Source organism: Chelonia mydas, chromosome 2 (genome assembly GCF_015237465.2).
Source record: "Chelonia mydas isolate rCheMyd1 chromosome 2, rCheMyd1.pri.v2, whole genome shotgun sequence".
In the NCBI taxonomy this organism is placed as follows: domain Eukaryota; kingdom Metazoa; phylum Chordata; order Testudines; family Cheloniidae; genus Chelonia; species Chelonia mydas.
The window spans coordinates 135,616,756-135,643,542 of NC_057850.1; the positions used below are offsets into that span (position 1 = coordinate 135,616,756).

General features: G+C 42.7%; 1 protein-coding gene across 4 annotated transcripts in view; it reads left to right on the top strand.

Annotated features, from left to right (window-relative positions):
* The window catches only part of CTNND2 (catenin delta 2), a 1,164,839-nt gene that overhangs the window by 118,172 nt on the left and 1,019,880 nt on the right, over positions 1-26,787 (top strand). Inside the window, exon 2 of one of the 4 annotated variants that reach the window (XM_037893327.2) lies at positions 5,936-6,031. The exons of the other annotated variants lie outside the window; for them this stretch is intronic. Within the exon in view, the coding sequence (XP_037749255.1) occupies positions 6,001-6,031 (31 nt within the window). The 5' untranslated portion in view covers positions 5,936-6,000. The remainder of the gene's footprint in view (positions 1-5,935; positions 6,032-26,787) is intronic. 4 annotated transcript variants of the gene reach the window in all.

Genomic DNA, 26,787 nt, shown 5'->3' on the forward strand with positions numbered 1-26,787 from the left:
TTACTTGTATTTTTATACAAATAGAACATTTACAGTGGTATTCTTTCTACTCCGTATCTTCACTACAGTTCTCATTCATACATTCAGTTTATACAGTAAAATTAAATCTATTATTCATATTTGGAAGTTTCCATTGAATTGTGCATATCACCTCTTCGTTTCTTATTGAGCTAATATTCTATGACATGAATCCTGCACTGAAAATGTTTTGTATTATAACTGTAGGTACACACAAATATAACCTGTGGCTGCTTGAAAGGCCTGAGAGTTGGGGACGGTCATCTGATTGCATAGCACCATCCACTGTAACCCTGTGGGGGTGAAGAGGATACATACGGCCCTCCCCATGCTATTTATATATTTAGGCATCTAAATATCTTTGTAAATGTGGACCAAAATTTTTCATTTAATGTTGGCTGATCCTCTGAATACATAACCATGTGCATAGCTTTACTCACTGAATTTAAGTCAATGGAATTTCTAATAGGATTAATAATTACAATATTTAATTCTTTTCAGCAGTGTGACAGATTTATGTTACCAATCTGCCTGAGGTGTCAGGTGATCAGGCTGAGGCCACAGGATCGTTAGGGGAGGAGATGACAGAGCACACCAAGTGACTGAGTTTAAAGCTTTATTAATAAAATAAAGTAAAATAACAGCGGAGAGTGCTGCGGGTTCCCCATGTCACTCAGAGGAAGGAAGAAAGCGTTAGTGCCCCAGGCCTTAACCACTTTCATACTCACACACTACCTGAGGCTGGCCAGGCCCGGGTGTAATGTACAAAGAAGGGGGGAGGGGTGGACGGGAGTTCTGTCCTGTGCACAGGTCGTCCAGGGTCCGCTATTGATCTCCAACTTGCTTCAGCTCTCAGGAGGGTTTTTAGGTCCTGGGTTCTCTGGGACCTCTGTTCCCCATGCTCTTTGTACCAGTCCAAACCAGCTTTCCATGGCTTCCTCAGCTTTCCCAAAACACACCGGTTTCAGGGACACAAGATGGTTGTTTACCCACTTGCTGGTCTTCGCTGTCTCACTGGTTTTTGCAGCCCCTGTAGTTCTGTTCAGCTGAATACTCCTTTCTCACGGCTAGTCGGGGTGGAATTCAGGCTGCTGTCTTTCTTGGCAGGCAGCCGAGAGTCGGTTGTGTGCTGTGGCCTTGGGCTGGAGTCAACATCTTATCTTCAGGCCTAGCTGGAGCGTCGAGTTAACCCATTTTCTTCTCTCTCCCTCCCTCTTCGGCCTTTTGCAACCTGCAAAGGAACCTTTCACTCACACTCACACCTTTAACCCTTCCCAGAATGCTTTGCAATGCCTGCAACAGCATTAGCAACATTCAATGCTGATCTGCCTCCCCAGGGGACCCCCTGAGGGAGGGGGGCCATTGGGGTGTGGCAGCAGTACATCTCAACACACTTTACAAAGGAAGGTAAGTACTGTATCTTCTCCAATTTACAAACGTGAAGAGTATAGTTCTATATGTGCGTAGACGTTTACAGGATCAGGACCTATCCGTGTTCATATAAATCTGTACACATTTATCCAAACAATGTATACAATATTTATACATAGTATTTTTTAAAAAAATTAGGGCAGTATTACCATGCTTACACTATAGATATAGGGCTCTGAATTATTTCAGATGCTTCCTTATTTGTATCCATCAGAACTAACCCTTCCAAAGTAGCTGGACAATTTTAGAGGTACTTTATTTTGTTTATTGTTATGTATAATATAAAAATTGTACACTCTACCATTAACTTGTGAGACAGTGAAGACAAAAATAATCTCTGCTGCTGCTAAATAGCAGCATTAAATAATTTATTTCTAAGTTTCTACATGGCACCAGAGCATCTCACACTAGTTAAAACATACAAACCGGGGCAGGGGACGGGGGGGCCGAAAGGTCTTTTTAAATGACACATACTAAATCAGATCACGTACATTGCCTCAACCAAAGGCCTGAACAAGTAAGGAAAGCTGTTACTTTGCCCTGAGACTTGTGAAATGAGGGCTCTAACAGCTGTCAGAGGGAGCGGGCCCCAGAGATCTGGACTCTAAAATGGTAAATTCAACTCCAAGAATCAACAGCAGAAGAGACAACAGTTGATTGTAAATGTCAAGCTGGCACGTAACAGTGAGCATCTTTAAAACTTCAACATTCACCACTCATTTATACCTGCAGTGAAAGCAGTATCATTTTGTATCAAGAAGATACAATAGTACTGGTATCACTTGAGTGAAAATGTTGAGTTTTAATGTTTTGCACTCTAGATAGGAGAGTCACTGTTTCTTATATAGTAGTCCCCAATCATTTAGAGCTTTAAAGAGCATGAACCAACTCGCTGAGTTGGCCTAAAGAAAAATTGACATTAAAATCTCACTAATTTTATTTTTGCAGGAAGTTAATCTTCAGTTTTACAAAACAATAAACCAAAGGAAAATACTAAATACTATTGTATAATAATAGAGGGCAACCTACTCCTTTAGGCCATCATTTACATGCATGCGCAACCCAGGAAAGTGTTAACGCATACAGGAGAACATACATGGAGTTCTGTTTGCATATTCTTCTCTTCTCTCAGTGCTTGTGTCCCTGCTGAAGTTTGGGGACTCTGAAGGTTTTCTGAATGTACAATTCTCCTCTGTGCCCAGCAGCCTCTGTACATTTTGGGAGTACAGGGATCCCTGCTGGAACTTCTACTGCTGGAAAGTTCCAAGGCATGTGGCTGTCCCCTGGCAAATGGGCCTACAGGAGAAGAGAGCCGATGTGTGTGTGTGGGGGGGGGGAAGGAGGCACTGGAATATATCAGAGGGAAGAGCAGAGGAGCAGCAAGGGAAAGTCAACACCACTAAATCTTGGCACTCACTGCAGAGCGCTCTGGCTGGTGATTGGAGGGTCACACAAAAAGAGCCTGCAGCATCCTTGAAGTTACATCCCCATCCAGTTGCCTGCTGACTCCACAGTTGTTGTGGCAGCCCCAGGAATTGCTAGCCACTGGAGTACAACATAGAGGAGCTGCTTGCCCACCCAAGGAAGCAGGTGTCATCTGGACAAACAACAGAGGATGTGGCAATTAGGCAGCAAGAAAGGGGTAGATGGGATGAGGAAAGACCTAGAGACATTGTTGGGAAGGAGATAGGCAGATCCATCAGAAAGTTGATAAGGGAAGGATGATGGTATGTGGCAAGATGGGGTACACAGTCATTTCAAAGTTCTGTAATGAGTGCTTAGAATTTGTACTTGGAGGTACAATATTCTTACACTATTATGCACACCTATGCTGTAGCGTCGCATCTCTGCTTTGAGCTGAGCTAGCTTCCCTGTTTCGTACATTATCTGTACATTCCAAAAACCAAGTCTGATTTTTGTCTTGGTGTTGAGCACTTCAGTCTTCATTCCAGTGGCTTCCTTTCGGCTTTCGCCACTGGCAGTCGTACGGGTCATTGACTCCTGAAAGCAAATAACACACAGTAATGGTCAATTTCTCTGCTGCTGTTTCCATAACATTTTATTTTTTAGGGGACAGGGTTGTTAGCTCTGTGCCTAATCCCCAACCTGGAGGATCGGGGTGTCTGTTTTGTCTGCTCCCTCCCCTACACTCAGTCCTTGATGGAGCATAAAGCCCCTGTCGACACAGACTCTGGGGATCTTTAAAGCATGCAAGCTGTCCTGCCATGACAAGGCACAGACACCAGAGGAGAGACCTATACATGGCTGGACACAGTTGAACCAACTTCCTTGATTAGACATGAAGACAACATCTAGAATTATAGGTAAATATGATAGCTGTAAAAAGTCAAAAAAATTTCCTGTGATATTACCTAAGTTACCACTTGCTTAATTTTAAAATATCCCTGTTGACATCTAACTATGCAAACTCTTATCAATTAATTATGATTTGTTGTAAAAAGTTGGATACACTTTAGCTGAAAAAGTATGGAAAATATACTATCCTAAATTATAGCTAAAGCAGAAAGATATTTGACGGTTAGAGTGGGGATAGTTTTATTGCATTAACTTTATTACTTTAGATTTAGTATCTCTGAGATTTAAAACCATAAATTAGTTAGGACACATACTTGGTGTTCTGGACTGTCCATAAATTACCCATGTCTTATGTCTGTTTCTTTGAGGTGCTGAAGTCTCTTGGCCCCTACTAAAGTCAGTGGGAGTTGTGGGTATTCTAGACCTTCCAGGACTTGGAGGTATAGAGCTTATAAGTTCATGTCCTATATCTCTAGATATCTCCAGATAGTTGGGGCTATGTTTGGATATTGTGAATCTTGATAAGTTTGTGTATTTTCATCAGGAAAGAGGGTTACAGGGATACATCATCGCTATACATGTTCTAGTCTGACTTCTTTTGTTTTATAAGATTAGTCAGCTACTTTCCTTTTAACTATTCCCTCTTTTTCTTGTGGTAAATGTGTACAACCCTGTCTAATACAAATGTGTGTGTCCTAATGGCACTCAAACAGAGCCTCAGGGCCAGATTTTAAAAGGTATTTAGGTGACTAAAGATGCAGATAGGCATTTAGTGCAGTTTTCAAAACCCATTCAAAATTTATGGAGTTAAGTGTCTAGGAACTTTTGAAAATACCATGAGGTTCCTATCTGCATCTTGAGGTGCCTAAATACCTTTAATAATCTGGCCATCACTGACTAAGTAGATCCTTTATTTGGAGGCAACAAAGAGCTTCATTCTCCTCTCACATTGATTTTACACCAGTGTGACTCCATTGAATTCAGTTGAGTTAGTCCTGGGTTACAGTGGTTGTTAATGTAATGTTACCAGTGTGGGAGCATGAGTGGGTGTTTTATCTTCACAGTGGGGAAGCTCATCAATGTAAAACATAACAAAAGAGGCAATATTTCACCACGTGGTTTCCTTTCTAAGAATACGATGAATTCAACAAAGATGCTGCTATATTTAGTAAGCCTATTGTAATTTATACCTAAATAAAAATAACTCACATATGTACTCCAACAGTATTGCTGACTTCATACCTGTATTTTTTAATTCATGCTTGTTCAGCTTTCAAAGCTGAAATTGTTTAACTTACTGTTTGTTTTGTTTTGTTTATTATTGTTTAATAAAAGATCTCTAGTAGTAAGGTAACTTTGCAAAATTAATTTGCAACCAGTCCCAAGACATTATATATTAATAATTAAGGGTGTTGGAAGGTTATAAGTGGTGGCAAGTTCTTGGATCTTTTGGTGGAGTTTTAGTGAACCAGAAGTAATTTGTAATCGAGACACTTTTGTGAGAAGTTGGTTGCTTAGAGCCCTAAAAGGGCTGTAGTGGATTGAGCTGTGGAGAAAGAAGATGCTGAGAGGTAATGTTCTCCTGAAATACAAGAACAAGAGGGAAGGACTGCAAAATGAGTAAAAGCTAGACAAATCTAAGTGAAAAGCAAGTATTTCCTCAGTTCCTTATGTACCATTTTCATGTATTCCTGAACATTTTTATTTTGTTCTATTATGTAAACAGAGTTACTGGATTGTTTTTATTGCTGTTCCTTAGATTACAGAATCATAAATATCAAGACCTCATGTCCCTCTCTTTCCTGGAGGACCTTGGCATGGTCTTTGGAGGGCTGAAGAGTGGTGCCATATGAGGCTGTACACTGAGCTGCAATTCTTCCTCACTCAAACTGAGTTCAGGTTCTTTCCCTGTGTATCTAACACTCAGCATGTCATTCCCTATATATAGTGGGAGGAGGAGCTTCAGCTCAGGTTACAGGTAGTGTAGCCTCATTTTCATATTCTCCAAAGAACTTGTATAACTTCATTAGGCAAGATGGAGAAGCAAAGACCTGATGTTTCAAACAATTATAAAAGACAATTAGAAAAGTCTGTGGTTTAAAAACATAATTTGAGGCTACCTTTGTACATAATGAAGGACAAAATGAAAATGAATGATTTTTCTTTGCAGGTCACCATTACGTGATTTTTATACAGCTGTTGCCACTTTGAGAATAGTTTCCATGGTAGTCCTGCATGGATACACTAGAGAGAGAAGAGGGAACAGGTAGGCCTTACTCTGCCCTTCTCATTTGTACAAGGTGGCAGACATAATTCTAGGAGTTGTGTTAAGGAGGGTAGGAGGGATGACAACAGAATCTGTGTGGATAGGGCACATTGATGCAGCTTCGATGTGGGGAAGCTGGCTACACTTTTTCTAGCACATAGTAAGCTCTGCTAGCCAATGCACTCCACCCTGCATCTCTGGAGTGTTATTCCTTACAATAATGAGATGCCTCTAAGAGCAACACTTGGCCTCTTCCCTTTCCCCTAGTGATGCATGGACTGTTAGGTGCCATATTTGAGCCCTTAATGGTCTGCAAAATAAAATTTTCTAATACAAACAAATATAGTATGTGAACATAGAAGTGCTTTGTTTTTCTTACGTAATAGATTATTCCACGTTTTCACAGAAAATAAAAATCCCATAAAATATCTCTTAGTTCTCACAGCAAAATACTTATTATTATAGCATAAATGGCAAAACAACAACAAAAGCCCCAAACCCTTCAATTTTCCCCTTAATAAACTTCACTCCTCACTCAAAAGTTGGTATAAATTTGCTGAATATGTGACTATATTGATTTTCCATTAATGTAAAACAGTCCTTAAAAACCATAAACTACATCTGCCATCTGCTTCACAGAATGTATTGTTTCCTTTTCCCTGACACTTACACGCAGGCATTATGGCTATTCATAGGCAGATATTATTGGTTCTGGTAGCTAAGATACTACAGTTTAAATCCATTAAATTCCTCCAGGTACATCGTAGTTTAATCACCTCCTGAAGATAAGAATTCTATTCATATAGTAAAACTGGATGGACAATGGTGTGCATATTGTCTGATCTCTTTAACAGAGCAGTGAAAACATTCCAACAAATGCAGCTAGGATACAATCTCCCAGTTGACCAGATCAGGAAATACTTCATGTTTTAGAGTCTGTACACCTTTGTGTCCAGTGCCTTTCTCCCAGCTGTTGCCCCCACCCCTAAATCCCTCTACCCAGCTGGTGCCCTCGTCCCACAACTGGGGCCCTCACCCCATGCCCCCACCACCTGGTGCCCCTTCCCCCTATGCCTCCTACCCCATGCCCCCACCACCACCTGGTACCCCCATCACCGCATCTATGCCCCTCTCCCCTTGACCCTATAACCCCAGCTCTGGGCGGTGCTTACCTCAGGCGGCACCCAGGAACCTGCCGGCGTCTCCCTCTGGCTTCTAAGCAGAGGCTCTGCGTGCTGCCTGTACATGCAGACACCACCTCCTCAGCTCCCATTGGCCTCAGTTCCTGCTGAGCTGGCACTGGGGGTGGGGGCAGCACGCAAAGCCCCCATGCTCATCCCGCTGCCTAGGAGCCAGAGGAAGATGCCAGCAGCTTCCTGGGAGTTACACAGAGCCGGGTAGGGAGCCTGCCTGTGCCCCAAACTGGACTTTTAACAGCCTGGTCAGCACTGCCCTCTTCAACCAGGTGTTCCAGTTGAAAACCTGACACCTGGTAACCCTGGGCAAAATGCCCCTTTTCTTCCAGCTAGCCAGACAAATACTCACATAAAGGTGGCAGTGGGCATAGTATGTCTAAGTCACTTTACATCTTTTTGATTCTTTTAGGTTTTCCAAAATTATTTTCTGTGTATGTTGGTAGATTAACAGGCTTTAAAACTTAATAAAATTTCACTGAAAGCAAACCGTGCCTCTCACAGCACACTCACTCCCTCTCTTTTCCCCCCACTCCTCATGACATGTCTCATTCTGACTCTGCTGCAATTTTTTTCACCAATACACAAACCTCTTCACACTATGTTTTACCCAGGTTGCATTTTCATTCCAAAAGGAAGGTTTTTCGTGGATTGCTAAAGTGTATTAGTGACTTTTTCTTAAAAGCTGCCACTCTAAGATGCAAAAATAAATTAAGCTACATTTTTGCTTCAAAAGGTTGAGTTTTATGAGGGCATTTTTAGCTCATGTAGTGAGTTTTCAGCTAATAAAATCTGTGTTTTAATATTGAAATTTTTGACTGAGTTTATCGCAGAGCGTTATATTCAGATGAAAATGAATTGAGGAGAAAAACCGTTTAACTAGCACAATCCAGGTGTTTGCTGATTTTCAGCCATCTGTGAAATATGTATGCATACTACTTGTCTTCTAGATGATAGGCCTGCATTGTAATGAGCATTAAAACCAAAGCTGTTTATCACATAAAAGATTTGTGAGTCAGTAAAATTGATGTAATTGAAAATCATATTTTATAGTAAATGGAAAATATGCTCTTTTTAATATGCAAAAAAATAGCATTCATTAAAAATTGTAATCCACTTTTTGAATTTAATGCAATGTAACTTTAATTTTCAGAACATTACTTGAGGCAATGGTTTGATATTTTCTTGAAGTTCATCTGATTAGTTCTCAGAATTATGCTGAGAAAAGCCATTTATTATAGAAAATAACTTTTTAAGCAGTGAACCTCAGCAAAAAAAAATTCTCTTTTATGGTAAATTGTTTTGTGCTTTTCAATGGCAAGGGCAGTAGTTAGCATTAATTTTATAATGAACTTGTTTTCTTATGATTATCAAATCAATTTTAAATCTTAAAATAAAAATGGCATTGATTTAACTGAATCTGTGGTACCATTTTTGTGAAGGTGAGCTTAAAATAATGTATTTTAAGTCTGATTGATTTTGGTCACTATTATGCCATAATTCATGTGATATGAATTGCTTATGTAAATTAAACATACTCTGGAATTTCTCATCCAAGTTATGATGCATAACTAAAGCCACGTTATATATAGCCAAGGCATGAGTTTTGAATATGTTAGTGAATAAGCTTGGTAAAGTTACATAACAATTCGTCTGAGGACTTGCTGAGATAAATGAGTTGCCTGCACTGCAATTTAGTACAATGGAGATTTGTCCTGTTTCTGCAGAAGTTTTAAGCAGCTTTACTGGTAAGTAAAACATTATTTGAAAACCATGGGCCAAATTCATCTCTGGTGAAATCCTAGTGTCTTCAAAACTAACTTTATTAAGTCTTATCTATCTCTGACACAAAGTGGTGTTCAAGTCCTGTCCCAGGACTTCTGGTCATATCAAATGAGGACAATGAAATGCATCGTATGAAGGGTGATGAATTTTCAGAGGAGCTGTCCATCAGATTAGATTAAAATTAAAGGTTTTTTTTGTTTTTTGTTTGTTTGTTTTTTGCGAGACCCTTAAAGTTAAAAGCTTTCATGACATTTTGCTGTGGGGCAAGTGGGAGAAAATGGTGGCTTGGCCAATATGCATCACCTTTCAACCTCAGTAAAACAGATTCTAATATTCATGTCTGTGTGCAACTTTTTGTTCAGTGCATAAGGCTGTTTCACGTTCCTGTGTAAACGTTATACTAGCAGTGTTCAGCTGATTGCGTTGGGATGCACTTTGAGATATTTTAAGTGTGTGTGTGTGTGTCTCTTTCACACACACATGCTCTATTTTGTGTTACAGAATTTAATAGGTATATTATGTTTATAAAATTAACTTTTAAATACTTATTGCATGTGCTATTATCAAACTGATAAAACACCCCCAAAATCCAACTTCTAACTTTTGGAGGTAACTTCCCTTTGGGGCAGGTTATTCCATAACTGCTTATTGAAGAGTTTTTTGCACCTTCCTCTGAAACAACTAGTACTGGCCACTGTAAAAGACAAAATACTGCACTAGGTGAAACACTGGTCTGATCCACTGTGGCAATGCCTGTTTCAATACTCTGTCTACAAAGCCCTTCATTTTCAGTTTTTGCCAATTTTTACAGAAAAATTCCTGGGTTTTATAAATGCTATTTTTACCAATTTTTCGCATGAATTTTGGACCACTCAAGTATATGAAAATTGTAGTTGTTGGGAAGGTAGATATTTGTTAATAATAAATTAAGTGTAAATGTGAGGCTTTCTGTTAAAGTAAGCTAATGTGGTAGAAGATAGACACATACATGCATGCGTGTGCATGCTATATGTTCTATTCATGTACAGTTAATTAAATAAACCATAGCATGAAACTGCTTTTACTTTTAATGCTCTTAATTTTCTCTATTTATTGCTTTTCTTCAGTCCTCCAGTCACCCAATATTAACCCTGTTATTTACCCAGAAAACTGAAGTTAATTTTCTGTGCCGGTTTTCACACATTTGCAATCTTTTGTAATAAACAGTGATACATTCCTGGAGAATTTTAAACAAAATAAAAAACAAAAGCAAAAGACTTTGTCTCTCCACATTCACCTTTCACATTACTAAACAAATTTTAAGAAACCTTTCCTCATTCGATGACATTAGTGTAGTATCTTTCATTTTGATTCTATATGGACTGATGATTTTTACATTTACTGTTAGTATATTCTGTGTATCTGGTGCATTCACCTCTTTAAGTTTTCTTGTGGTCTGTAAATGTAATCATTGGAAACTAAGCATTATTTTCAAAGGAACCTCAATCTAGCTTCCATTTGTGTGAGCAGGATCATCTGCTTTCCCAGGGTTTCTGTACTATCACTTACAAGTTGTAACACACACAATAAACATTACACAGAAATGAGTTGTGGTTGATTTGCATGCACAAAAGTATTTGCAGCCCCAAGTATAATAATCTCTGTTACAGCAGTGTAAATCTGGAGTAACTAATTTAAAATAATTGGAGTTACTGTGGCTTTAAGTCATTGAGGTAGGGCTCTGATTATGCTGATTCTGTCTGAAAATGCGTATGCTCAAGTGGTTGCATGCACAAGGACTACATTTTGAAATTTGACCCTTTGTGTCATATGTAACTTTTGAAATCATGCAGCTTTCCCTTTTGTAAACTCATTAATTTTTAAAATTAAATAAGTATGTTCTAGCACTGAATCTTTTGGGACTCTGTTGGGGGAAAAAATCCCTTCAATGGGATTTAGTTCTGTTTACAGCCCCAAGCATATAACTTATTAGCCAATTCTATTTTGACCCCAAGGGCACTGGTTTCGGCAAAACCCTTTAGAAAAAGACTTTTCTAACCCATGCTCGAACCTAGGGCTCTGGCATCCACACTGCAGTGCACAGACCCAAATCAAGGTAACCATATCCCAGAGTCCCTAGTGCCCCCACCTCTTCCCCAAAATGTGGCCACTCTAGTCCTTGGATTGTGGTGCTTTGTGGGAAAAAATTACAGCCTGCCCTGCATGTTACCAGGAAGCAGCTTGATTTGCAAAAGGCTTGATCTGTTCTCTCTCCATTGCAAACCCAGGAGGCTCTCTGATAGTATTGCTTCCAGATCGGTGATCAGAAGAGAAGGGGTTAACTCTGACCTCAGCTGCTGTCATTTTCAAAAGCAGATTGGCTTTCAATAGAGTAGATTTCAGATTATTGGGAAAGAGAGGACTAAGGAAGATGTGCAGTGGAATTGTGAGATACTTCTGGCTGAATCTCAGGACCTGAGTCAAGCAGGGCTGCGTCTGCGCTGCAGAGCAATAGAGATTGGACACTGGGTCCTGGCTTAACTCAAGCTCAGACTCTCCTGCCCTGCAGGGGCCTGGGATCCTGGGTCTGGGCAATTGCAATGTAGACACAAGGGGCGTTAGGCTTGAGCCTGGTCTTACCCTGCAGTGTAGACATAGGGTAAAAACCCATGGCTGGTCCATGCCAGCCGACTCAGGCTGTGGGGCAGTTTCATTGCTGTGTAGATTCCCAGGTTCGGGCTGGAGCCCAGCCTCTTAGGACATGTGGAGTGGGAGGGTCCCAGAGGTCAGGCTCCAGCCTGAGCCTGGAAGTCTACACTGCAATGAAACAGCCCCACAGCCTGAGCCCAAGTTGGTTCACAAGGACTAGCTGGGGGGTTTTCTTTCCTGTGTAGACATACTAGTATCCTCTGAAACCTAACATTGCCACTACTACCAAGGTGCTTCCCTGAATTTAGGATCAACTGAATTTGGTCTTATATACCTGGAAAACATTTGAGTCTTAGAACAGAATAATTTACATGGTAAAAACAGTCACCCACAGGAATACTGTATGTAGGTAACATAGAAGCTTTAACATACATGGATGTCATTTAAAAGCATAGCTAGATGGTACAGATCTCTACAACCTTTCATTCCTTCTTTGTCCAACTCCCTGCAGCAAGCCCAGTGACAGACCATCTCCCTGGTGGCTGCCCCCTTCTTCACCTCATTACTTAATTGTGTCATATTAGGAGGGAATTATATTTCATGTAGACCTTACCTATGGAAACCAACATCTTGGCAACCACATAGTTTAATGCCCACCACACACAGTTTGTGGACACTGTCTTAGATTGACTTGATATCGCCAACCTCAAACATTCAAAAATCATGAGATTTAAAATAATTTGTTTCTTTACATTTGCCTTCTGGTGTGAGCCGTTAGGGTTCACATTTTCAGTATTTTCTCCACAACTGAAAATACTAGAGCCTTCCCATATCCCTCCAATGAAAGCTCAGATTCTCATGTAAACATCCACGAGTTGGGCTGTAGCGTGAGGCTCACATAGAAATCATGAGAATTGGCAAAAGCTTCCATCCCTTCGTAGAAATAAATCCTCGCAGCCACATTTCAATCTCTTCAAGCTTCCTTTGCAATTACAAAATGCTTCTAAAGCTGTAGTTCTCAACCCGTGGCCCTATCAACACACAACTACACCCATGTGACATCCTCAGGGCCATGCAGGTAGTATATCTATTGTGTGGATGTGACCCACAATGGCAAATAGGTTCTAGAACCACTGTTCTAAAGCTACCAGAGATATTTGCTTCTAAGGAGGACGGTATACAGTGTCCTCCAGGATTTCATTGCTCTCACAGGAGGGAGGAGAACTGTCCTTCAGAATCATGACACCTTCCTAGTGATGGCAATATAAAAGCACAAGTGGAAAGGAAATATAGAGTTCCAAGTTGAAAACTCAGCAGACACTCTATCCTACAGTTAGTGTGTTGTTAAGTATCCTTCGTGCTGCCTACAATCTCTATTAAACAAGCCCACAGATATTTGTGAAGGACTGGGAGGTTAGACCAGAGCTTCTGCCTTACTTACTTTTAAAATTATTTTTCTATGTGAATTTACTGTTTCTGAGAGGTGCCAGATTGACAGTATGCCCTAGAGAATGATCTCTATTTGTTCAGAAATCAAGCACAGCAAGTGTGGTGTTCCTTATGCTGCCCTGGCAATATGTCTCAAACCTGGCGTGGGCGTGGGTGTGGGTGTGGATGTGGGCGTAGGTGTTGTGGGGGGGGATTATTTCTAAGAATGAGGAAATGGTTTACTTTCCATGACCATCCAAATCTTGGCCTGCCTGCTGAGCTTGTTAATGGCATATTTTTGTTATGTGGATTCCTGTCCACTAGGATCTAAACAAAATACTTATTCCAAACAGGCTATTGAACATCCCTCATATGGTAGCAAACTTTATTAGCTCCCAGCCTTGGCTGGATTTGAACAAAATCTGAAAGACCACCAGTTCAAATCCAGTCCAGGTTGATAGCTGTGGTATAGTGAGCATTATGTTAGATTTGTAAGCTATCACTTTAGACAGGGGAGGTTTCCTGGTAAGGCTCAGTAATGAAGTGTGAGGGCTGGATTTCAGCAGTAAGTGTGTAGCTTAGAATAGGTTGGGGTGAGCTGTGCCTCTCTTTTATGGAACAACCTGCTTTCTCTCCCTCTGTTTTGGGGTTCTTGTGTGGTATTCTGAATTCTAAGAACAAAAGTAGGGTTGCACTGCAACCTTCTTGCAAGAGTATTTTAAGTTTTTAATCTAAATTCTGTTTTTATGCCATAAATATGTCAAAATACCTTTCAGGAACACTAAATTCACATGATAAAGAATTATTTCCCCCCAATATTTACTTTGAAATTAGGTCAGGGGAATGGAAGGCTCAGAGGATTGTAATCCCCTCTATGTTTTGTTGCCCTAGTCATATAAGGATCTTCATTGCCTCGTCAAATGTTCAGATCCCAGTATTTAGAGGCTGACTTTTTTCTAGTGGGGTGTGGTTAGGAATTTGTAATCACATATTGCATGGATACTGGGTTTACTCTTTGATACTTATCAAGTAAAATTTTAAGATTAGCACAGCTTTATTAATGTACTACACCTCAAGAGCAGGAAAAACGTGACTGATTTCATTTTCTTTTACAAACCTCAAGCGAGTTTTGAGCACGTTTGGCTGATTTGTAAGTGCATCTGAGCCACAGTTTGTCTTCCAGGGAGAGATTAATGGCTCTCAGTGGAACCATGTCTATCTAACTTGAAACCAGGCAACATTTGGCATTTTTCAGAGCATTCCATCTGTGAGAATTTAGATTTGTTTGAACTCAAAACTTGTGAAACTGGTTCACACAAAACCCTCTGCAAACCACCAAATCCAGTGAGTTACTTTCGTGATTACAGAATGAGTTGCGCTTTCAACACCGCTTAGTCCCAGGTTTTGCTACCTTCACCCATGTTTGGGTGGAACCATGGCATCTTGCCGTTCCTAGACTGGATCTCTTGGCTGCAGCCCCCTTTTTTCCCAACGGACCCAAATGCATTGGGAACTGTAAGCCCTTTTCCTTGGAGAGCCCGTGACAGTAGCTAATTAAAGTGAATCAAGAACAGCTTCTTCCAAACAAACCAGTATTTATTCACCCAAAGGTACCTCATACTGAAAGCAAAGGGCAAAAACAAAAAAGGCTGGTATGCATGGGTCTTCACGACACTGTCATCTTACCGTGAGTGCTTTCATGAGTTCCATTTATCCCATTAACTTCCACACGTGGCCTGAACGAAGCAGGCTGCCCTGCCACATTCTTTCCCTCCTTTGGTGTGTCTTTTCAGTTTCTCCCCTGGGCAGTTGCTGACAGTCCACTAAACTCTTCCTTCTTCCCCAGGCCAGGATCTTTAGGGTTTTAATATCCCCTTTGATCCCAGACTCCTGTCAGGGAAGAATAAACCTTGTCAGCTTGGTTGGCCAGACTGGGTTCCCCCCCCCCCCAAATAATAGCTTCCCCATTGTTTCCCCAAGGACCCTTGGCATTCTCTATGGTGTTCAGTGATTAATCAATGCTTTAGGTGCTTCCAAGAGCTTTGTTTTATTCTGTGTCATTTCCAACTGGCTGTACATAACAATAAGAGCTTCAAGGTGCCCTGCCCAAACTCTGTCTGGAAGACACAGCCCTTAAAGGCACAGTCCCCCCAGTACCACAATAACTACACCTTATCTTTGCCATTGTTTCATTTCCTGTTCGTTTCCCTCCTACAGCCTCCTTTCAATAACTTTATGTCGCCAAACTCACCCTTCCATTAACAGATCCAAGGATAAAAGAATCACAGGCCCCTGCCTAAGATGACAAAGATTTGAAACTGTGGGTGGAGGTTGCTACAATTTGTGAGTCATAGGTGGCAATTTTATTTTCAGATAGACTGTAATCAAAGTATTTGGTATGAAAAAACTAGACGTGAATTCTTCCTGGGAAGGGAAGAGTATTAGGGGATGGGAGAGACGGGTTTGGGGTTGCTGTGCCTCGTGGGAATGCAGAGTAGGGTTAGCATTCCAAATTTGGGGTCATTTGAGCTAGTAGTTCTGGAGATATAACCTGGGGGTAGGGGAAGAATTTTTTTCAAAATATTTCTGGGTGGGTGGGTGTGGTTTTGTTTCTGGGTTTTTTTTGTTTGTTTGTTTGGTTGGGTTTTTTGCACAAATCTAGAGATCAAACTATTACTGTGATGTGGGTCAAAATGATCTCAATCGATCAATTTTACCCAAGGGTTAATGCTCATTAAGTTTTTGGAGAATCCAAATTCTGAATGGTGTTTAAGAACATGTTGGAGACAGAGGACTTTGCGGGGGCAGTGGGGGGACACAGGGCAAGGAAGAGAGGTTGGGCAATGAGGACTGATAGCAGGCAAAGCTTGGATTGGTTGTTGAGAAAAATCTGTAGGGGTGGGTGGAAGGTTGTGACAAGTGGCTACTGCCTGATCTTGGGGCAGATTAATATGTTGTTTCCAAAGACACACAGTGCAAAGGTTTGGAACTGATAATGCAGGTATTTGAACGCAGCATTTCCTGATTTTCAGAAGTTTGAGTTTTGCTCAACTCATTGTTCTGCCAGGGGGGCAACCTACCACCAAACAACGTTAATTCCCCACTAATGTAGGGTTTTTGTCATTGAATATATGAATAGCCTGATCATGGTGCCCTATTCATACAAATAGTCCCTTTGACTTCAATGATACCACTCACTTGAGGAAAGGCTGCAGGCCTCTGAAATTGTTCATGGTATTTATTCTTAAATCTTATGTCTGTATTTTCACATAGAACATGGTGGCAAAGTTGCCATCCCAACATGTCACCTCCTGGCCAGATGTAGCATTACTGCACCTTTGCCTCAGTTCAGCCACTGCCCTTTGGCCCACTTTGGCCATACACATCTTCTGGTCCTCCAGCCAGACCACTTTACAGAGTCCTGCTCCTTCCAGAACCACACAGTCCTTTATCAAAGTCAAAATATACAAAAATGTATACAAAACTGAACCCTTCAGCACAGTTAGGTTCAGCTCGCAGTCACCTCATTCCAGACCTACCTCTGATGCTCTAGATTGTCTCTGCAGTGCCTCAGGGAACCCTACAGTCTAGGGGCTGATGCACTCCTCCCCTTACTCAAAGGTTCAGGCAGGCTCCCACTCATCAGAGCCCCCATCTCATGCAGGCTTACAGCTCACCCCTAGTGCCTGGCTTTTTCCCCTTCCTCTTTTTGAGCCTTCTATTCCTGCTGCATCCCAGAGATAGGTCACTTCCCACCTCTTCTCCTCCAGGTCTCCTTCCCCAGACAGGTTCACCCTGCTCTCCACTGGGTTTTATTTCTAACTAGGCTTGGACCACCCTCCAGGTGCAAATAGGTAGGTAAATTTGCTTATCGGGCCCTTCTTAAATCTTTCCCAGGATGTGTGAGGGTAAACACCCCATCACAAGCATATCTGGAAACCAGTTTGTTTTCTTTACCAGCTGAATCCTGAGTTCTGACTTCTGTATGTTATCTACAGCATTCTTGGCCCTGTCTACATCAAATAAATTTACGCTGATGCAAACCCTAATGTAGAAGCATTCCATTACTGTGAAGCAGGCTCAGCCTGAATGTTACAAGTACTAAAACTGGGTAGGCAAGCCGCATGCTTCCGTGTCTGTGTGAAAGCGACTGTAATGCATTAAACAGACAAACTTCAAAAGCATATTCTGAGTCCCAAAGTCAGTTTTGTTATAAGATTAATGTTATGTAACACACTGAACAATGGACTAGGCAAGTGAAAATAAGCAATCCTCTTTTAAATATATGCAATTTACTGTATTTGCAACACAGTGTCTAGATACATTAGAATTCTTGAGACATACATAAAATATAGGTTTAACACAACAGTCATAACACTGCAGTGTTTTTCGGCATTGTTTTGAGATTTGGACTACACATTTAAGTTTCAAAAACATAGCTTCTTAAATAAAACTATTTCAACTGAAGAAATTATCCTCTCAATTTTCATAGTATTGCATGGTCTTTTTGCCAGGCAACTTCCTTTAAAGTCAATGGGAGTTGCACAGCTAAAACCTCACTCACTGCTTTGAAAATGTAGGGCATGCTTAAGGGGCTCTTCACTTGAGCAAAGAAATCATTGCTTTGACGGTGCCTACATTAAGTGAGAGATGGAGGTGAACAGTTTTAGTTTATTGCTCATTTAGAAGCTGGAGGGGAAATAGCTGTTGACCACCTGTCACCCTCTTTTTTCTTGAGGAACTCCTTAAAACATTTATTGAAACCCTGGCAGCAGTTTTCCTTTGATTTCCTTTGATAGTTATCTAGTTTTCTGCAGCTTGCTTATTTTCCCTGTAATAAAATAGAGCCATTTTTAAAATGCACAAAGTGAAAAGCATGGTTTTGAAACAAGCCCCAAAAGAAAATTCACCTACTCATAATCTGAAACCTAATGCAATAGTTCATCATTAGGATGTAGTCCCAGTTTGCCTGATCTTTCTGTGTTTATGTTTGTGTATGATCTTTAGGTTTTTAAAGTAATTTTCAACACCATTTATTTTTGCACATAGTGTAATCACATCGTATTGCAGATTATTTTAAACATGTGTAATAATTTCATGTAATTTGTTTAATTGCAATTTGCAACATACTGGATGTATAATTACTTGAATATGATACGATATAATCAAATTAGGAAAGTTAGATTGCACAATCTTTGTTTGTACATGCAACAATAGTGTGTAAAAGTCATAGTGCACATTAACAACACTGCACATATGCTCTGAGCCCAAGGTACAGTCAATACAGTCAATATTTGGTATTTTCTTGGTAGAGTGTCAGTAACACAAGTTATTCCTAATAGAAGTAATCTTTTTTTTTCTTCTTCTTCTTCTTCTTCTTTTTTTTTTTTTTTTTTTTGCGTCTATTAATCCCTGGAGATGAATCTAGTGTTATTGTCTTCACATTTAATTAAGAATATTATGAGTGCCATGCATCACCATGGATACTGTATAGTAATTAATCCTTCATGGATACCCTCTTGAGGGATTTGTTCTTCTAGAAAAACAATCACAAGGCCCACTTCATTTTTCCAGCATTTGTTCAAAGACCGTATTGTAAAATATAAACAAAGGTAATACACTTCTCATGACTTTGTTTTTCTGAATAATGATATGCTTGAAAGAAAGGGGTGTGCGTGTGTGTGTGTGTGTGTGTGTGTGTGTATGTACATAAAAAATGGAACTTAGAGTGGAAAGGGTCTTCCAGCTTTATATAGTCATAACTGTGACACCAACATGAAAGTACTAGTTACTAGTTTACTTTCTAATGTAATAAAGAGGTGGCATTCTCATTCTCTGATCCTGAACACCTAGGGTGGTAGAGCTATATGTGCTGGTATGTGGGAGAACTAGTTTCAGGAATGACTTTGGATCTTTCGCTAAGGGCATGACGACCCTTGCAGATGTAGAGCGCTTTGAGTTAAACGCGCCTTCGGAAAGCGCAGTAGGGAAAGCGCTGCAGTCTGTCCACACTGACCGCTGCAAGCGCACTGACGTGGCCACATTTGCGGCACTTGCAGCAGCATTGGGAGCGGTGCATTATGGGCAGCTATCCCGCAGAGCACCTCTTCCCATTCTGGCGCTGTGGCTTGTGGGAAGGGGCGGGGGGTGCGGAGCACTCTGGGTCCTGTCCCAATGCCCCTTGATGCATTGGTTCGCATCCCAGCATTCCCTGTGCTTCCATCCACATTTGGTGCCATCTTTCAACGGTTTTTGTACTGCGCGCTCTGTCTTCCCTTTCGGTCTGCGGGAATGGAGCCCAAACTGCTGAGGAATATGCTGACGAGTCTCACCAGCACATCACGTTTGGCAGTCAAGTTACTCCTTAAGATCCAAACTGACAGTGGGGACTCCGATGACGATATTGAAGCGAGTAATGTATATGACACAAGACTGCTTGTGGTATTCACGGACATGCTCACCACTGCAGAACGCCGCTTTTGGGCTTGGGAAACAAGCACTGAGTGGTGGGATCACATCGTCATGCACGTCTGGGATGAGGAGCAGTGGCTGCAGAACTTCCGGATGAGAAAAGCCACTTTCATGGGACTGTGTGATGAGCTCGCCCTCACCCTGCGGCGCAAGGACACGAGACTGAGAGCTGCCCTGCCAGTGGAGAAGCGGGTGGCTATTGCAGTCTGGAAGCTGGCAACTCCAGACAGCTACCGATCAGTCGCTAACCAGTTTGGAGTGGGGAAGTCGACCGTTGGAATTGTGTTGATGCAAGTTTGCAGGGCCATTAATCGCATCCTGCTCAGAAGAACCGTGACTCTGGGTAACGTGCATGACATTGTGGCTGGCTTTGCACAAATGGGTTTCCCTAACTGTGGCGGGGCAATAGATGGCACGCATATTCCAATTCTGCCACAGCCCACCTAGCCTCCAAGTACGTTAATCAGAAGGAGTATTTCTCTATGGTTCTCCAGGCGCTTGTGGATCACCGTGGGCATTTCATTGACATTAACGCAGACTGGACCGGAAAGGTGCATGACACACACATCTTTCGGAACACTGGCCTGTTCAGGAAGCTGCAAGCTGGGACTTTTTTCCCAGACCAGAAGATCACCATAGGGGAAGTTGAAACGCCCACTGTGATCCTTGGAGACCCCGCTTACCCTTTCATGCCGTGGCTCATGAAACCCTACACAGGGAGCCTAAACAGCAACAAGGAGCAGTGCAACAACAGGCTGAGCCGGTGCAGAATGACTGTGGAGTGTGCTTTTGGCCGTTTAAAGGGCCCCTGGTGCTCTCTGTATGGGAAGCTGGACATGGCTGATGACAGCATCCCCGTGGTTATATCCGCGTGCTGTACCCGCCATAACATTTGTGAAGGGAAGGGTGAAAGATTCACTCAGGCATGGAACTCGGAGGTTCAACACCTGGAGGCTGAATTTGAACAGCCAGAGAGCAGGGCTATGAGAGGGGCCCAGCGTGGGGCTGCAAGGATTAGGGATGGCTTGAGGGAGCAATTTGAGGTTGAAAGCCACTGGTAATATTTGATGCCCTGCATGGGAGTGAAGTGCAGTGGTTCCAATGTTAGTTGGAATCTGTGTTTGATACGCTGACTTGCAGTGCCTGTTGCTTTGCTGGGCTAAGGTATCTTTCACTTTATGCAATAATAAAAAATGTTTTCAAAGGCAAAAAATCTATTTATTGAAAACAAAATGCATTTATTGAAAAGAAACACAACTGCTTGGGAAACAGAAAGGGCAAGGGGGTGGGGTGGGGAATGGTTCAATCACAGATTTGCGTATGTCCTGTTATCATACTCAGCCTTCCTGTCTGGAGTGCTGTGCAATGAGTGCTGCACTTCAGGATGGCTATACTGCATGGTGATGGGGGTTGAGTGCAGTGGGTAAGTTTTCAGGACTGAGTGGTGAAGCTACAGGTGTTGGAAGCAGCTGGTGGTGGTAAGAACCCGGATGCTGGGGAAAGTGGGTTGGAGGTGACATGGGGGCACAAGGGAAAGAGTTTTGGGCCAAGGTTGCAGGGGGGGATGGGCGCAGTAGTGCTCTGCCTACATGGCTATGAGCGCCTGGATAGAATCTGCTTGGCGCTCCATTATGCTTATCAGCCGATCCATGCTTTGCTGCTGGAGCACCGCGCTTTTGTGCCAGTGCTCCTCATTCTGCTGGTGGATCCTCCTTTCACTGTCCCACCACTCCTGCACTTTTTGATTTTCGTTACTTGAATGCTGCATTACTTCATGCAACATGTCTTCCTTGCTTCTACGTGGCCCCTTTCTGATTCTTTGGAGTCTTTCGGCTGGTGATAACACGGATAGCTGAGATCTCAAGGTTGCATCTGTAAAGGAAAAATGCAACACTAACAGAGGCAGCATTGTTCACACCAGACAGAGCAATGATTCGCCTGTACTTAAGGGCAAGCACAGTCTACACGGTAGCATAATTTGCCCATCCAAAGCAAGCGCACATAACCCACGGGAGCCCCAAAATGGTAAGCACAGGGTCAAGCGTGACTGATTGTTTCACAGCTGTACTGTCCTCGGGGTTTCTGTGCCTTGGGGGGAGCCAACAGGGGCAGGGGGCCCCTATACTGAACACTGTCCCCAAATTTTCCATAGGATTTTGTCCTGGAAGATATCTTGCTGCTGAGGGTGACCTGGGAAGCAAGGGAGGGTCTTCTACTGCAATGCAGCTTCTGCCCTGGCCCATATGCAGCTTGCCTGTGTGCAGCAGTGGTCCCCCCGCCTCTCACAGCACACTGGCACGGACAAGTTAGCTTTACTGGGACACAGTGGCTCTCTCCAGAAAACTGCGCAAGCGCATTGCCTAAGTTCTGGATTAGACCTTTGAAGAGATCACTGAGGCTGATTACCGCGATGTGAGAGAGCACATCAATGCCCTATTCCGCATCTAGGCATGCATGCAGCCCTAACCCTCCTCACCCCAAGAGCCCGCGCCAACTAACTTCCTTCCCAGAATAAAAGCTGCTTACCAGGAACCTCCACTGGTATTCGTCCTTCCCCAAGCACCAGCCACCGCGACTGGCTACCTTCCTCCTGGCTTGAGAACAGCTCCTGGTTGCATGCATCTAGGGATTCTGGGGTGTCTTCCTCTGCCTCAGCACCCTTGCTCCCACTTTCCTCCTCCTCCTCCTGCCTCGTTGAACTCGGCTCTGAAGTGTTGATGGTGGTACTCAGAATGGAGGTGCCGTCACCCCCAAGTATTGCGTCCAGCTCTTTGTAGAAATGGCAGGTCACGGGGGCAGCACTAGAGAGGCGGTTTGCCTCGTGGGCTTCGTGGTAGGCATTCCGCAGCTCCTTCACTTTAACCCTGTACTGCAGTGCGTCCCGGTCATGGCCCCTTTCCATCATATTCCTTGATATCTGCCCGAAGGTATCGTAATTCCTATGGCTGGAGTGCAGTTGGGATTGGACAGCTTCCTCCCCACAAAAAATGATGAGGTCCAGCACCTCGCCATTGCTCCATACCGGGGCTCGCCTGGTGGGTGGAGGCATGGTCACCTGGAAAGATGCACTAAGAGCACTCCACGCCTGGCTGAGCAAACAGGAAGGGGATTTCAAAATTCCCAGAGAATTTAAAGGGTGGGTCTGACAATTGGTCACCTGAGGGCAGGGCAGTAGAGTTCAAAAAGTGATGACCAGAGTGGCTAGCACAGGCATTGTGGGACACTTCTGGAGGTCGATCAGAGTGCAGTAACAGACCAGGGCATTCACACTGATGCTGCGGTGCTCCAGCGGGGGCGCACAAAACGTTATTCCACTCGCCGACGTGGAGTACCAGCAGTACTGTAGCCGCGGAGTCAGAGCGCTCTACGTGCCTTGCCAGTGTGGACGGGTGGTGAGCTAGTGCGCCCGGGGCTCCTTTAATGCGCTGTAACTCTCAAGTTGTAGCCAAGCCGTAAGTCAGTGTTACTTTCAGAAGTGGGGAAATTTTTTAAAGAAGCTGATTTAATGTTTCTTCTCAATGAATGGGTGAGAACCTACAATATCCCATCTGGAATGATTCGTGTTGGACTGGATGAGTACAGGGTAGTTTATCCTGGTGTCTGCAGACAGGCAAAATCTCATTCTGACCTAACCCTACACTTCTGCATCCCCCTAAGGCCTCTCCTCCTTGACTGCTTTTTGCCTGCTCGAGTCACTCCGCTCAGACTGTGAACTACCTGTTCTCCCATTATGGACCATATTCAGCACTGGTGTATCAGATGCAACTCCCATTGAGCTCAATGTGTTGTTTTTGCATATTTGTGAGGTTACACAGAATAAGCGGTCGAGGCAAAGAACAATTTTCCAAGCAGGCAACAGGGAAACTAGTTGGTTTATTCATTTTCTAATGTGACTGAACCAGAGTCAGATGGGACTCTGGATGAGGAATCAGAAAGGATGGCTCTGAGCCTCTTGATGAGTGTGTGAATGTATGTGTGGGGAGGGTCTATAATAGCAAAGCTTTATGCTGCCATATTGATAATATAATGCAAAGTGTCTGTCTTTAGGTAGTGGAATGGACAAATAGCAGTCTTGTGACCCAAACAAAGGCAAAAAAAGAAAGGGAGAATGCATGGACAAAATTTTCTACAAGAATAATATAGCTGGCTAGGCAGATTCTACCGTGGGTGACATCACTTGTAGTAGGATCTGTAGTGTGCTCCTCAGGAGTGTATTCATTACCTCTTCTAGCTGCCAGATTAGGACACAATCAGGTAAAAACATTCACCACTCCTAAGTCATTTTGGGATTTTTTAAATATTGTGGCCATTGAAATAGCAACTGTAACTAATTTGCTCCTTCACTTTGAGTTTCATAAGTATGTTAGCAGTTAGCAAGTTATGCAATCTCCCAGATATTGTCACACTGTCTTGTTCTTCTCCTTTCTATTGTGGATTTAGGTTACCCTGATAACCTAAGTTAAGTTAAGATATAGCCCGACACATGCACTGTAGTTTATGGAGCGAATTTGACACTATTCGCATTATAGCCTCTCAGAGGGAGAGATGTTTTATGCCTCCCATCTGTATTATTCACCATGGAGGTTGTGGTCTGTGTCGTCCCCTTTTGGGCAGAATCTGTCATCTAGTGATTTTTTGTTCAGACAATCCTATGATAAGTGACCCTGTTTTGGGCAAAGATAGCATCTCTTCTGTCCACCTTCTCTCTTCTGGTTCATTAGGATTAAACTCTTGTCCTCCTTTGGTTGGTGCATCCAGTTCTGGTTATTTTCACCCCCTACCCATTTTGTTCTCCTTCCCTTTTAGCTTTTTAAAAGCAACCTTTAATAAGTATTTTTAAAAGCCATATATTCTAATGTACAAAATAGACAGAAGCACCCTTATAAAAATTATACTGTGCATCACTGCTAATTTATTTGCTTTCAAAGGCTAGCTCAGTAAAATAGAATGTTGTAACAACATAATAGCATCCCACTGCTAAATAAATGCCAGTGAGACATTAAAGAGACAAGGTCGGTGAGGTTTTCTTTTATTGGACCACCTTCTGTTGGTGACAGAGACAAGCTTTTGAACTTACATAGAGCTCTCCTTCAGGTCTGGGAAAGGTACTTAGGGCTTGTCTTCATATACAGCACTATGGCAGCACAGCTGCATTGGTGCACCTCTGCCGTTGTAGCACTTTAGTGAAGACATTACTACACCGACAGAAGAAGCTCTCCTATCTGCAAAGTTAATCCATCTCCCTGAGAGGCGGTAGCTGTGTCTACATCCTGAGCGTTAGGTTGGTATAACTACGTCTCTCAGGAGTTTGGATATTTTACATCCCTGAGCAACTTAGTTATACTGATATAGGTCTGTAGTACAGATTTGGCCTCAGAGTCTCACAGCTAAATACAAGATAGAACAGACTGTTTAGCCTAAGTAGTTAACATGCATTTCAAGGACCATTCAAGGGAAAGTGGCCTGTTAACACCCCTCCAGTCATACAGTAGAAAGGAAGGGAGAGGGGAAAAAAAGGCAGTTTGAGGGCAGGGGGGTTGTTGTAATAAGCCATAAATCTAGTGTGTCTATTCAGTCCACGATCCTTCCCCAAACAACTCAAAGAGAAATTCAACAACCTCATTCCCCACAACACCACATGAGGGACAAGATACACACACAATGGAATTCAGGCAGATCCATCATATCTGGCCGTGGCACTCTTGCTGAAGGAATATCAGGACCCATACAAGCCATCCTCAAACTACTCACCATACAAAGGGCCAGCTTCCTCCATAACACAACTGACTTCCTCCAGAAACACCACAAGATTAACAACCTCTCTCAGAACACTATCTTTGCCACCATGGATGTCACTTCCATATACACCAACATCCCTCACTGTGACAGCATTATTGCCTGCCTCAAATATCTACAAGACAATGGACAACACTCAGGGCTTGTCTACACTTATTGGAGGATCGACTTTTCCCTTTAGTGTAGACAAGGCCTCAGATATCACCCCAAACACATCACCAAACTCATCCATGTCATCCTCACCCATAACAATTTTACATGCAACAACAAACACTTTGTCCAAACCATGGGAACAGCCCTGGCTACTAGGATGACACCCCAGTATGCCAATCTCTTCATGGGTCATCTTGAAGAAGAATTGCTGGACAAATGCACCACAAAATCAATGATATACCTGAGATACACTGATGTTATTTTCATCCTCTGGACAGATGACCTAAACTCCCTCAGAGATTTCTACCATACCTTTAACAACCACCACCCATCCATTAAACTCTCTCCAGAATGCTCCCACACCAGCATCAACTTACTGCACACCATGATCAGCTTCAGCAATGGAACCCTACAGACAACTATATACAAGAAACTCACAGATCACCACACCTCCTTTGACAGATCCAGTAACCGCCCCAAATGCACCAAGAAATCGGTTAGCTATGGCCAGGCACTCAGATACTACAGAATATGCTCTGAGGAGAAAGTCCAGGATATACACCTTGCCACACTTAAAACTGCCTTCACTAAAGAAGGATGCTCCACCAGAGAAATGCAGGCAGTCCTCAGACTTATGATATAATTGGTTCCTGAAAATCACATCTTAAGTCAAAAACATTGTAACTCAAGTTTCCCATAGGAACAATGCCAGATCAAGCGCTGTAAAGTCGAAACTGACGTCATAAAGTTGAAACTTGATGACAATTTATAAACATCATAAGTGCCATTCATCGTAACTTGAACATCATAAAGTCGAGGACTGCCTGTAGATCACATCATGGAACAAGCATCCCTGTACACCAAGAGAACCTGCTTCAGTATGGAAATAGACCCTTCCCCCCACCCCTGACTGCACACCCCCTAGTACTCACCTACCACCCCACACTGGAAACAACACAGGGTATCATTTAAACTAATACAACCCATAGTCGAATGGGACCACATCCGGAGAGAAATCTTTCCCCAACCGCCTCTTCTGGCCTTCAAACAATCCCCCGGCCTTTCCAAGTTCATCAGAAGAAGCAAGCTTCCCACAGATCGGGACTCACCAACTCAAAGCAGCACCAGACCCTGACAAAATAATAGATGCAAAACCTGCAGACATATCTCCACTGCTACAATTATGAACATCCTGCACAGCACACCTTTCAAGATCCGTGGGTCCTACACGTGCGTATCACAACATGTGGTGTACCTCATCCAGTGCACTAAATGCCCCAGTAACACCTATATGAGTGAAAC